Raw genomic sequence first — 12871 nt, forward strand, 5'->3', positions numbered from 1 at the left:
AGTCAGCACTTGCCAATTTTACTAGGTTTTTATTGATCAAAACAAAAACAAAATTTCTTTTACTAGGTTTTACAAGGAGACATAACAACAGCCGTAGGATTTAAGAATTAGGGTTTCAGGAAACACAAAATCAACCATGGGATTTCAGTTACGGGTTCCATAAATACATAAGAAGAAAGTGGGGGTTTTATATTTCTGTGTCTTCCTCTCTAAAGCTTAATTTGATTGAGCATAGAAATTTTATTCTGTGATGTACAAGATTTGGATGAACTGTACTGTATCATTTTGGATTCATAAGAGTTGAGGGATCTAAGTCATGTATAAACTTAAGAATATATATTTTTATGCATGACTTCAGGTTCCGCACTTGGGAGAAACCTCCAAGGTGATTCATTACAGCTTCTCCAACTTTTGTACAGATCTGAACATGTGAAGTGATTATCTTTATTAAATTGTTTCCTTGGCCTCCTTCAAATATGTTTGACGTACCTAACTTTATCTCAAGGTTGCGCTGTTTTTTTTTTTTTTTTTTTTTGTTTCGTTCTGATAAATGTGTGTTTTTATTACTTGCTCAGAGAAAGATTACGGCTACTTTTCATCGTTGTGTTGTGAAAACCGTATAAAACATAGCACAAGGCTTGATCTAATTTTGGTTTAGTCTCAAGTCCCGTATATTTGGAGTTTCCTTGTTAAGGACATAACTAGAGAGAACTTATGCTATGGACTTGTACTGTTCTGTTGTGATTAGGATATTTTCAAAGGCATGTACCCTGTCCATGTAAAATGTGCGTCTCATGTCTAAGCCTCATCCTTCGATTATAGCCTCGAACTTCTCCATGTAAACTTCGCGGCACTGCACCATTACCTAATACCTTTGGGATGTGAATGTGGTATTAATTACTCCTAAAAACAACATGACAAGTAGAGGTGGAAGTTGGCCTCTTTATATCAAGAAACAAAAATCATCTTGTAGACTTGTATATTATATTTATTTGTTTGAATAAAAACAACAGAGTTTAATTAAAGTTCAAAGAAAGATTACAACAGCACACACGTTAAACATGAAACCCAGACGGTAACACAGACAACCAAATCACCAAACTGCGTGGTTTTTGTTAGAAATCCATGGGACTAACTAATCTCGAAACCCTGATTGCAAGGTTAGGGTTGCCCATGGCTTATTAAACATGGATCCTAAATTGCCTAGACAACGTGGTACTATTTAACACCCCCCTCAACGATTAGGACTACACTGAACTGATAGGTATGACAGCCGTTGATTGGGCTACACTGACGGGTATGATACGAAAGCCCTGACTGGACTACGTTGATGGGTGGTACGGAAACCACGGACACATGGATGGACATGGGTGCGTTGAGAGAGGTCTAGCTCAGATACCATGTTAGAAATCCATGGACCTAACTAACCTCGAAAACCGACTTGCAAGATTAGGATTGCCCATGACTTATTAAGCATGGATCCTAGGTTGCCCTGGACGATGTGGTACTATTTAACAGTTTTTGGCTCAAGAGCTGATCTTTAATTGGCTTAAGCTTTGAGTGGACACCTCCAATCAAAAAATCACCAACTATAGCCAAAAAAATAATTAAACATAGCAAAAGACTTAATCCTAATTTCGGTTTAAACTCTAATCCAAATACTTGGAATTGCTTCTTAAGAACATAACCTAGAGATGGCTTCTGCTATGGACTTCAAGGGTTCAGTTGTGATTAGCTTTGACATTTTAACAGCATATTCTTCTTTCACTTCGTAAACGATGGAGGATTCAATGACACACGACTTTGGTGTTTTTTCTAGGACATGGATTCTGTACATGTAAAATGTGCACCCCATGTCTAAGTATCCCCTTCAATCATAACCACTTCTTTTAATCGCTTCTCATGGTTGATCTTCACAAATTTCTACTTGTAGCTTCGCGGCACTGCACCTAAAAGTAGCAAAAGACTGATTATGTAAAAGTTTGGGTTATGGCCAAGTGGAGCCAGTTACCCCATATTGTCACGTTGTTTTAGGAGTTACCCACATAGTGATTCCTGGGTCTGCCATTGGCGAGTCTGGGGGAGCCTAGTGGCATTGCTTTTTCTTCTTTTAAAAAATGTAAAATAAAATAAAACTAGTGTCATTACGGCGTTACTCCTAAAACAATAAAACAAATACTAGTAAATAGCAGTGGTTGTAGAAATACCTAGAGGGAGAGCAATGTCCAGTATAGTACCAACGCCACCATTGCCTTGAATGACATGTAGCTTTTCGAAAGCACCAGGAAGCAGGACATCTCTAAGTAGTCGAGGGATGTAAGGAGAACTGTAGACGGCCCAAATTGAATCAGCTGAGGTTTTCACCTCCATCTCATATGTAATTTCTTTCCCTAATAGAGACTGTGTTGGAAGTTAAACCAAGATATGGTGATTTGGTTCGTGGATCAACATATTGCTGCAGTTGACGCAGTCAAGTTGGATCAACATATGTTGTTGACACACTATGCGATATTTGGAAATTGGAGTTAACTAGAAGAGCAAGTTGTGTGGGTTGCTTGTTTTAGAGTTTTACTATGTTTAGAGTTTCTTTGTATTTCTAGAAGTGTGCTTTATTTAGAGTTTGATTTTATTAGGAAAGTACTTTGAGTGATTGTCAAGTTTGTGAGACTATAAGTAGGCTATTGAGCTATAAGAATTGTACACCGAATTTGATTATCAATGTAGTCTTTTAATTGTTTCCGCGTGTGCTCTCCTCTCTCTTGCTCGATCCTACAGACTGCTTAATTAAAGTCTGCGGGCATCCAACTCAAAACCAATTTGCAACAAGTGGAGTAGCTCCACACCTTATATGGACCGTTGTATGGTTGCCCCGCCTTCTTGGATCTTACTGGGTCTCACGTCTCAAACAGGGCTTGGCTGTGATAACATATTAGAATACGGGCATCCACTCACAACCAATTAGCTATAAGTGGAGTGGTCCTTCCATATTATATTTTAAGTTATTAAAGGGATATTAACGGTGTGAGACTATTATCCTTCAAATGCTTCTTAGGGATGTTTGTGTCAGAAGCAGATTGTTTCTTGAGAACATATTCAGCGACGACTTTCGCCATCGACTCCAACTGTATGGTTGTGATTAACTTAGACATTGCATCAGCAGACTTCTTTCACGTCATAGATAACAGAAGATTTGATAACACAAGATTTAGAGGTTATCTCTATAACATGCATCCTATTCAGGTAAGATGTGCATCCCATGTCCAAGTATCCTCCTTCGATAATACTCACTTCCAGTATTCGATTCTCGTGGTCTACGGTATCAAATCTTTCCTTGTAACTTTGAGGCACCGCACCTAAAAATAATAAAAAAATAAGCAGATGAGCAAGGAATCATGTAATCACGAGTAACTCAGTAAGTGTATGATACCCAATAAAGGCGTTCTGTATGTATACCTGGTTGGAAAACAACATCAAGAACAGTACCAACACCACCATCCCCTTCAATGATATCCAATTTCACGAAGACACCTGAAAGTAGAACATGTCTGAGTAGTTTAGAAACATCAGGTGAACCGTAAATTGCCCATATTGAAGGGGTAAATTATAATTTGTAAGGGGCCACAAAATAAATTATAGCTAGTTTTATCAACGAGACACGTCTTCCTGTTATCTAGGAAACACGTCTTCGTTTTTGCTTTTTAGTTAAGAGCTTAAAAAATCAAACATAAAAAAAAAAAAAAAAAAAAAAAAAAAAAAAAAAAAGAGGGAAAAAGAAAGGAAAAAAGCTAGGGCTATTTAATAAAGGGAACGGATCCCCTAACTTAAGTTTTTGACTTAAATTTTAACTTAACTTTCTAACCATTGATCAAATCTCATCGCACCGTTCAATATATAATTCCAATTTTACTAAATTTGGTTAAAATGGGCGGCTCAACACAAGCAGAATATTGACTATTTACCATACTTATCTCGCGAAATCTTTTCATTCTCGTAATTACCTCTCAAAATCTTTTCATTCCCATACAAATATCACAGTATATACCAGAAGTAAACTAAGAAATTATCAAGATAAAGGCATAGAGCTGGATTGCCATGGATGAAACATTAAAATCAGTTACCTCCGAATCCACAGGATATTCTTCTAAAGTTAGTTTGCTACGAGCATGGATTATGTAAAGAAAATCTTAATACAATCCATGAACGAATAAAAAAAATAAGTTATAAAAATAGAATTCCATGAGACGAAGCAGTTGCTTTGTTTGATTTAACAAGACACTTAACATCCACGACATTTCTATGGCTTAACAAACAGAATATATGAACATGACTCCCATTCAATCAAGCTGACATGAACTTTTAGGTTTCATAATGGAAAGGCTCCATAAAAAATTTAACACTCTTGACATATTCAGGTACGAAAATGTCTAGCTAAAAGATGCCCTAGATAAAGAAATACCCAAACATGCTCTAGGCATGTTGTTCTTTGGGGATAAAGTTCCCTTCTTGGTTTAACGGTGTTTCGGGTGAACGGTACAGGGCGGAAGAATGAGTTTTATTGTCTCTATAATTTGGGTGAAGCCAATCACCAAAATATGGCAGTTGTTAATCTATTCTTTTGTATAAGCAAATATTTTCTCTAGTATCTTCTGATTGATTGTTGGCATCCATTTTGCTGGAACACCATCATCCATCAAATTCAAGTTTTGAAGAATATATATGGTTTATTCTTGAACTTTTTCCCCTGTGAAAAAGAAAAATTCTTCATATGGTTCAATGTTTAACCTACCAGCAGAAACTGAAACTCGATTCTCCGATGTCTTTTACGTGAAAATAGATTTTTGGAGATTCAGAAAAGGATTCGAATGTCGGCTTGGCTTGAGACGAATGGTTTCTACAAATTTGGTAAAATAGAGTTTATTTATTGAACGGTTTGATGAGATTAGGTCAATGGTTAGAAAATTAAGATAAAATTTAAGTAAAAAAACTTAAGTCAAGGGATCCGTTCCCTTTAATAAATCAATTTCATTAAGGTAATTTCTTTAACTTGTTCTTTTGATTTCTATAATTTTTTTCATTAATTATTTCTATTATTGTTGTTTTTGTTGATGGATTTAATCCAACCCTATTTTGTTAACTGCCTAGGATTTATTTTACAAATCAATTTCATTAAATTAAGTTAATTTCTTTGTCCAGCCTTTTTGAAATTATACTTCAATACCAATACTGATAATAAGTGGTCCTTGCAAAAATGAAATTGCTGCAAGATCATGGAAGGAGCCAAAGAGGTTCAAAAAAATTTACTGTGTTTGACTTAACAAAGTCCGACAGTGGTTTCTTGCAAAGCAAAGTGCTGATCGATTTTTTTTCGAGTGCAATAGCTCATTGATCGATTTTTTCGAGTGTTTTAACTATCAATACACGTAGTAAGGAGTACCATACTTTAAGTTAGGGGCCATAAAAAATTTCTTGCATAGAGCCATCAAATTGTCAGGTCCGAATTCAACCTCTCCAGAACAGTATCAATGCGTGGTTTTATGGCTCAAGACTATCCTTAAATTGGCTTAAGCATTGAGTGGAACCCTTTGTTAATTCTAGTCTATCCTGACCATTAGGTGACTATCTAAGGTGTAAATTTTTCAAATTTAGTGATAAACAAATGACAATGGTGTAGCTTAAGAGCTCCCCCACATGCCTGGTGGTTGTATTATGGAATCTGAGTGGTGAGCAGTGGTGGAACTCGATCAAGTAACTCGTGGCTCGGGGTGTTCAATGCATAACCCAATAAAAATCGGGACTATAACCGAGTTGCATCAGTGAGATTGACCAAATCTTGCGGCAGCCGGTTTTACTAGGGTTTCGCAATGAGACATAATAACAGCCGTAGATTTTTATAAAACACAAGATCAGCCGTAAGATGTTAGTTATGGGTTCTATAAATGTAGAAAAAAAATTGGTGTTATGTTTTCCATCGTATCTTCCTTCCTTTCCTTTCTAGAGCTTCTAATTCAATTCAGAAATGTACAAGACCTAGGGCTGCTGTTTTCAGTCATGCAAGGGTTCCCATCAGGATAAGAATTACAGTCATGCATAAAATTACTGCTCATCAGTTGCAACTTTTATGCCGGGCTTATGTTTCAAACTTGATGTCATGATTGAATACAGCTTTTCTAAGTTTTGTACAGATCTGAAAAGCACAAGATCAACCATAAGATTACAATTACAGAAAAGAAACCGAGGATTGGATTTATATGTTTCTTTGGATCTTCCTCTCTAAAGCTTTGGGAATAAAATTTTTATTCTGATGTGTACAAGACCTGGATAAGTTGTCTTGCATCATTCTGGATTCTTAACAAGCGAGGATGTGAGTCATGTATAAAATCAGGAATCAAATTTTATGCACGACTTCAGATTTCTCACTTGATGTAGACGTCCAACGTGATTCCGTACAACTTCTCCAAGTTTTTTTACAGATCTGTATATGGGAATAGCTTATCTTCGCCCTTCAAATAGATGATTTCCTATCTTATCTTACAGTAAAATATGTGTTTTACTACTTGCTATTAAAAAAGATTACAACTTATTTTCCATTGCTAAGAAAATCATCCCAAAAACTTGAAATTGTTTCTTAAGAACATAACTAGAGATACTTCAGTCATGGACTGCAAGGATATATTTTTTAGATCTTTTTTTTTTTTTTTTTTGAAGCATAAAACTAATGGACGGATTAGATGAGGATGAATCTGATGGATTTAAAAATAGTGGCTTACACATTAAGCACAAGCCACTTCTGGTACAGCACAGCGACTCGTATCATATGACAGTAATATGATTTTGCCAACAAGTAACCCATGATACCAATAAAACTACTCCTGCCAGCCAACAGAGAATTGATAGAAATAGAGTCCCTTTATTTATTTAACAATTCTTAACAGACTTTGTTTTTCAGCACCACAAAAACCAACACTGACATGGATAAAGGTCCCATAGCATTCATGTGGGATTCATCATTTACCAATGGGGCTTCAGTTTTGGTGTGGTAAGACTGTTTATTTATTAAGAACTCACAACTCAACTCTACACTCTTAAGCTACTTATCTCTTTAACTCCAGCAACTATAGGACACTCCTAATTATACAAGTTGTTACAATCTTTAATATGTACATTATCTAGATAGTTCTCTTGGGCTTTGAAATGAAATAATGTCTCTGCAGATCTTTCAACCTTTCAAGCAGTTCCTTAAATGTTGGCCGGCATTTTGGGTCACTAAGGTGTCAAGTGAGAGTAAAACTTAAATTATGCAAAGTATAAACAGAAACAGAATCAGTTAAATTTGAAGCATGTTGTGTTAAATAAGCACCTGTGCCAGGAACTCTCGATTAGAGATGCCCAATGAGGGTTAGTGTCATTTGGTATCTCGTTGCGTTGGTCCATGAATCCTACAGCAGAAACCACCTACATGATTCACCTCCAGATCCCTAAACAAATTTTGAATTATAGTGACAGGAACATGACATCATGTACTGTGAAAAACATACCTGCATCTGGTTCAGGCCATCCCATGGGATTTTTAACGTCGCAAGCTCCCACAGTATAACTCCAAAGCTATACACATCAGACCTAAGTTTCCCATGTATTAGTTAATCGAATATAGAAGTTTGTAGAGCACGAGAAGTGGAAGAATGACATCCTAATAACATTGAAATTAGAGAACTTAAATGCCTACTTCTCATCCGCTGGCTCATTACGAATTACCTCTGGAGCCATCCACTGTGGCTGCACAACAAAATGACAAGAAAGAATGGGTGAACTCTCAATTATAGACACCAGACACCATATTATATGAGTGTTTTAAACAATAAAACGTATCGCACAGTATAAAACTAAAGAAGCAAGAACATAAAGAGTTAAGGGAACAAAATAAGGAATAAAAAAATTAAAAATTAGTGCTATGAGTCTTTGATGTGTGTTACCGTTCCATGTGTAGTACTTGTTGTTAGAAATGTTGCATGTTTGAGTCTTGAATGACCAAAATCACCAACCTAACAATGAAAACAATATCAAGGAGATTAATGAATGATTTTCCCTTCTCCATATTATCCGCATCTCAGAAGACAGTGTAACAAGTACCTTCACACTCCAGTTCTTATCAACCAAAAGATTTGATGACTTTAAATCACGGTGAATAATTGGTGGGTTGTGACGATGAAGGTAATTCATACCACGTGCCTACAAAAGAGGTCAACCCAGAAAAAATAGTTTCATTTAAAAATCTGTAATTGATTTTCCTGTTTAGAAATTGTTGCAATGAATTGAACAACACTCACAATGTCCAAAGCCATGAGAACACGCCGTCTCCAACCTAAAGTAGTATTAGTGTGAAGTCGAAGTAGTTGAAACAAACTTCCACTACAAATAAGAAGGTTGTATACCCAGTAAGTAGAATAATATGAAAGGTAACTTATCCAGTAAGCAGACAATGGAAAAAGGTAAAAGTAGACAATGGACCGTGGAAGGAACTCGGTGACAATACACAGATGCTGAGGTGAATATACTGCCCCCAAAAAGAGTACCACATTTGGATGCCTGAACCTCTTCATCAGTAAAACCTTCATTTTTAACATATACTTTTAGGCATAGAAATTTAACCAAAGTTTATATATAGATGACAGAAATCTGAAACCGCAGCAATAGAATCACAACAAACTCCGGCAAATGTGTATAGAGTTGTCTTTGAAAACATCTTAAAACAATATCATTATTAGATGATAAACAAACCTCTTGTCTGAAGGAACATAACAAGTCTTCTGAGTATTCTAAGTTGGAAAGTACTTTGAGTGCAACATCCTACGAGAAATGAAACAAGTTTCTTTTAACAGCTTGATGGAATACCATCCCTATTAATGTTAATTTTCACAAGTGACAATGTAGTCTGACAGAGAAATGCTTTAACAATGTGAATTTTAAGATGCGGTACTTTGATACAGAAATGTAGCTATATTTCAAGAAGGAAAGATAAGTATACTGTATACCGTGCCACACAACAGACCACGATGCACAGTTGCACATGAACCTGAGACACAACCACAAGATATTACTATTAGATAAGAAAAAGAAAAAAATAAAGGACATTATACAAGTTGATAAATTATCACAGAAGTAAATGCTTTAGAAATAATGTAAATATTTACTACCTCGCCCAATCTGTTCACCAAACGACAAATTGTTCAACGAGATATTATAATTCGAGTAGTCTGTTTCCATATAAAATCTATGACGAGGACTGCTAGTACTACCACTACCCGTGTTACTTGTTCCTTTACTGTTAGTGGAGGAGGACAAGGACCTAGAGACTTCATTACCACCCGCAACCTGCAAGATTTGTTGGTTTTCCCATGACCATAATATTCCTTTCACTCTAGAAGTTATCATCTTGTAGACACCAGTCTTACTTGCACCATTGTCATCAGCAGAATCTCCAAAAGGATTCCTTGGGCGTAGTTGATTAAGGGAAGCATCCACCCTATTATCAGAGACAGTGGCTTCCAGTGTTTTCCTTTTCGATCTCGACGTCTGTTACAAAGTTGTGTTAATATAGATAGAGAGAGAGACACGCACAAAAGAAAGAAGAGATGGTTAAAATTTGAATAGATAAAACCTTACTAATTTTGATATCATCAAAGCTATGATAGGTTTCAGACGTTTGTACCAGGGGAAAAAAACAGGTCTTGTTGTTGTGAGACCACTATTACACAGCCAACTAGAGCTGGGATAAGAATCTTCTTTTAAAGGTTCTGTACCGAGAGAAATTGGTTCTATGGTTTCTTGAAAAGACTCTATAGCAATTGATACACAAATAATCCCAACCAAAGTACCGCTATCATCATGTAATGGGGCAGTGGTCCCAAGTGCTTCAAATAGTCGGCCTTGTTTATTCCTGACAGGAAAAATCCCTGTCCAGTTTTCCCCTGAGGCATTCCTTTGAAGTATTTCATTTGCTACATTGATGTCTTGCTCCTCAATTATGAAGCCTTTGATATTCTGACCAAGAGCTTCAGATGCAGAGTAACCATATATCTGTTCAGCCGCTCTATTCCTGGAATAACATAAAAAGAAAAAGAAAAGTCAACATCTGAAATTCCTGTTTAGCATCCATCCATAACTATATCTATATGGGGAAATGTACTATAAATGTTACTCTTGGAAAATTGTAGCGTGTCAACTGAAAAAGAAAAAAATCAGTCTGAGCTCAAATTATCTTCCTTAACATTCCCTCATTTGTTACTTTCTTGGTTTCTTCGTTTAGGTAGTTCAGCCAAAGCTAGAACATTCACCAGTAAACTACCAGACCTTCTTGATCAATAATATGGAGTGCCTGACCCATTGACTGCAAGATACTCAAATACTGGTAATTTATACTTCCTCGTGGAGGATTATGTAGATGATTTAGGCTACTAATCTCACTATGTTTACCAATTTTCCTATGATTGGCAGAACTTGATTCCTTAGTTACTGTAGACTGAGATTGATCAAATCCGATCCCTGGACTGTTTCCGTGAAGGATTAACTCTGACATGCTTCGTTTGAGGTTGGCATCTCCAGCTTCCAGTTCTTTAATCTTCTTCTGCAATTTCTGTGCTAGTGGAATGTCCATATTACTGGGGATGGACTTCGAAATAATACTAGATTCTCTTTCTCAAATCACTCTCCCCTCCTAATAACTTGATAAGGTTAATGGCATTCTTTGAAACTCCAAGTTTAGAGTTCCAACTTCCAACATTCCAAGCTAGTATTTGTTCTCTATAGAAGATCTAGTTGCCCCTTAGAATATTGATACATAGAAATGGAGTTAAGTTATTACTGAATCACGCAAGTCAGAGTAACAAAACAGTTGTTATATATACCATTACAATACCAAAACGCCATATGCTCCAAGTTTTAAGTTCCAAGATAAGATTCCAAGTTTAATATCAGAAGCAGGTTGGACAGTAGTATCAGATGTTCTTGAGGGAAACAGTTGGACAGTCAGACAGCAATATCAGTTTGTCTTTTGCAGAATGGTTTGTGCCCGTAAAGAAACAAGGTTCAATGCATGTAGCAGAAAAATAAAACCCTACTATGTCAAAATGAGATAAGACAAATCAAATTTAAATTTAAATAAAAAGGTAAGCACCTGCACGAGCAGGTCTCGTTTAAAGTTCCCATCATTTGTCCACGCCTTCTAGCGTCTCTACCAGAATGAGATGTCTTCGAAGGGACAATTGGACCGTAGTATCATCGGTTTGTCTTTTTCAAAATGGTCTGTGAACATACAGGAAAATAAAAACACGGTATTACTTGCACATATATTCATGTATAGTGCGTGACTGCGTGTTGATGTTAAAAATCAACACATAACTATATATTAGCTAGCATGAAACAAGGTCCTAATGCATGTGTCAAAAAAATGCAACCCTAGTATGGCAAAATGAGATGGGACAAAATCATATATCTCTATATAGAAGTAAAAAGAGAAAAGCTTGAGCTTTCTGAAGATAAGCACCTGCACTATGCGCCAGCAGCAAGAGTTCCAGCGTCTGGACTTGTTAGCCATGAATTAGCTAGCTTCAGCTTCAGTAAACGGATAGTACCTACAACCATCCAAACCCACTAAAATAAACCATTAATAATTAGTAAAAATAAATAAATAAATTAATAAAGCTAATTTTCTTATAGACATTTTAACAAACAGTTACACTACACTCTGTGTTTTACCTGGATTTGACTATCAGCAACAGCAATATGAAGAGAAGAAAGTTAATCATAAACAGTAAGCTTGGGTTTCCTCTCAAAAGGCTTTCCAACAAATTTTAAATCACGAATCTGAAAAACTCCCACTTATTCTGCAAATTAATCCTTGACCCATTGATTCAAAACCCCTTAAATTCTGTCAAATGTTACTGATCAGTACTACTACCATCTTCTTCATCAACAAGTGGTGGTTGTGGTGGTGGTGGATAAAAGGTGATTAGTTCGGAAGCTGAACCGCTGAAAGGAGCGGAGGAGGAGAGAAATATGCCCTGATCCAGAGCTGGCAAACGGGCGGGATGGGTCTGGCTTGTGACCAACCCGCGGGTTACGGGTTAATACCAGCCTGAGTTCGCGGGTTGAAATTCTTCACGGGTGGTCATTTATCCTACCCGCGCCCGTCCCGGGTAAAGCTCGCAGGTTCGCGGGTGCTCACGGGTGAACTGGTTTTTGTTGAGTTAACTCGCCAGAAACCGATTTTTGGGCTATTTCCGGCCATATTCAGCCCATCTAAAGTTCCTTTCCTACAACCTAAGTACCTAACATTCATCCAATTCATTTTTATATCAATTCAAAAACTCAAAATTACAAAACTAAACTAATTTTGCCTTTAAAGAAACACAGATACTACTATACTAGTCATTAGTAGTTTAGTACTTAAGTACTTTAGTTACAACTTACAGACTTACAGTTCATGAATCATGATGATATTTCCAAGTTTCCAACAATGAAAATAAACATAGTTTCCAACAATGAAAATAAACCTCCGAGACTGTACCATATTAATAACCACTTCCTGCACAAAATATATATTGTGTGGTTAATCAAAAAAGTGTGAACTGTCAAAAAAAACATCTCCAATCTCTTTTCTATGCAAATTGGAGACATTGGTAAGTGATAAATAACTGTCTGTCCAAAAAACATTCTCTTTGAGTTGCTCCAACTATTCAATATGAATCTGTAATTTCAAGAAAAAATAAACCAAGCAAAAAAAAGATTCAAGTCAAAAACATGGAATTTGCATAATTACCCCGCTTTATATTGAAGAAGTACGCATACTAACTAGACGCATAAGAACTTACTTCCT

General features: G+C 36.4%; 2 protein-coding genes and 1 pseudogene across 5 annotated transcripts; all 3 read right to left on the reverse strand.

The window, feature by feature from the left end:
- Positions 1 to 1482: 1482 nt before the first annotated feature.
- LOC113326347 lies at positions 1483 to 3149 on the reverse strand (annotated as a pseudogene).
- A 4-nt stretch (positions 3150 to 3153) lies between these two features.
- LOC113326348 (S-norcoclaurine synthase 2-like) lies at positions 3154 to 6850 on the reverse strand. Its single transcript, XM_026574094.1, has 4 exons — positions 6768 to 6850; positions 6098 to 6184; positions 3454 to 3545; positions 3154 to 3353 (listed from the first exon to the last, which is right to left on the reverse strand). The coding sequence occupies exons 1-4, from the start codon at positions 6848 to 6850 to the stop codon at positions 3154 to 3156; spliced, it is 462 nt and encodes a 153-aa protein (XP_026429879.1).
- A 37-nt stretch (positions 6851 to 6887) lies between these two features.
- Positions 6888 to 12066, reverse strand: LOC113326101 (serine/threonine-protein kinase STY46-like). Of its 4 annotated transcripts, XM_026573899.1 has the most exons (15): positions 11752 to 12066; positions 11540 to 11627; positions 11171 to 11298; positions 9661 to 10093; positions 9192 to 9570; positions 9030 to 9070; positions 8776 to 8844; positions 8506 to 8606; positions 8325 to 8406; positions 8128 to 8226; positions 7971 to 8039; positions 7724 to 7773; positions 7536 to 7617; positions 7358 to 7436; positions 6888 to 7263 (listed from the first exon to the last, which is right to left on the reverse strand). In XM_026573899.1, exons 3-14 carry the CDS (start codon positions 11203 to 11205, stop codon positions 7377 to 7379), a joined length of 1500 nt encoding a protein of 499 aa, XP_026429684.1. In that variant the 5' UTR covers positions 11206 to 11298; positions 11540 to 11627; positions 11752 to 12066; the 3' UTR covers positions 6888 to 7263; positions 7358 to 7376. The 4 variants fall into 4 exon arrangements, 3 of the variants coding, with proteins under 3 accessions (XP_026429684.1, XP_026429682.1, XP_026429683.1); XM_026573897.1 differs by having other exon boundaries at positions 8325 to 8606; XM_026573898.1 differs by having other exon boundaries at positions 8325 to 8606; positions 11540 to 11646.
- Between the last annotated feature and the right edge of the window lie 805 nt (positions 12067 to 12871).

The sequence above is a fragment of the Papaver somniferum genome, unplaced genomic scaffold, assembly GCF_003573695.1.
Source record: "Papaver somniferum cultivar HN1 unplaced genomic scaffold, ASM357369v1 unplaced-scaffold_10, whole genome shotgun sequence".
NCBI classification, from domain to species: Eukaryota; Viridiplantae; Streptophyta; class Magnoliopsida; order Ranunculales; family Papaveraceae; genus Papaver; species Papaver somniferum.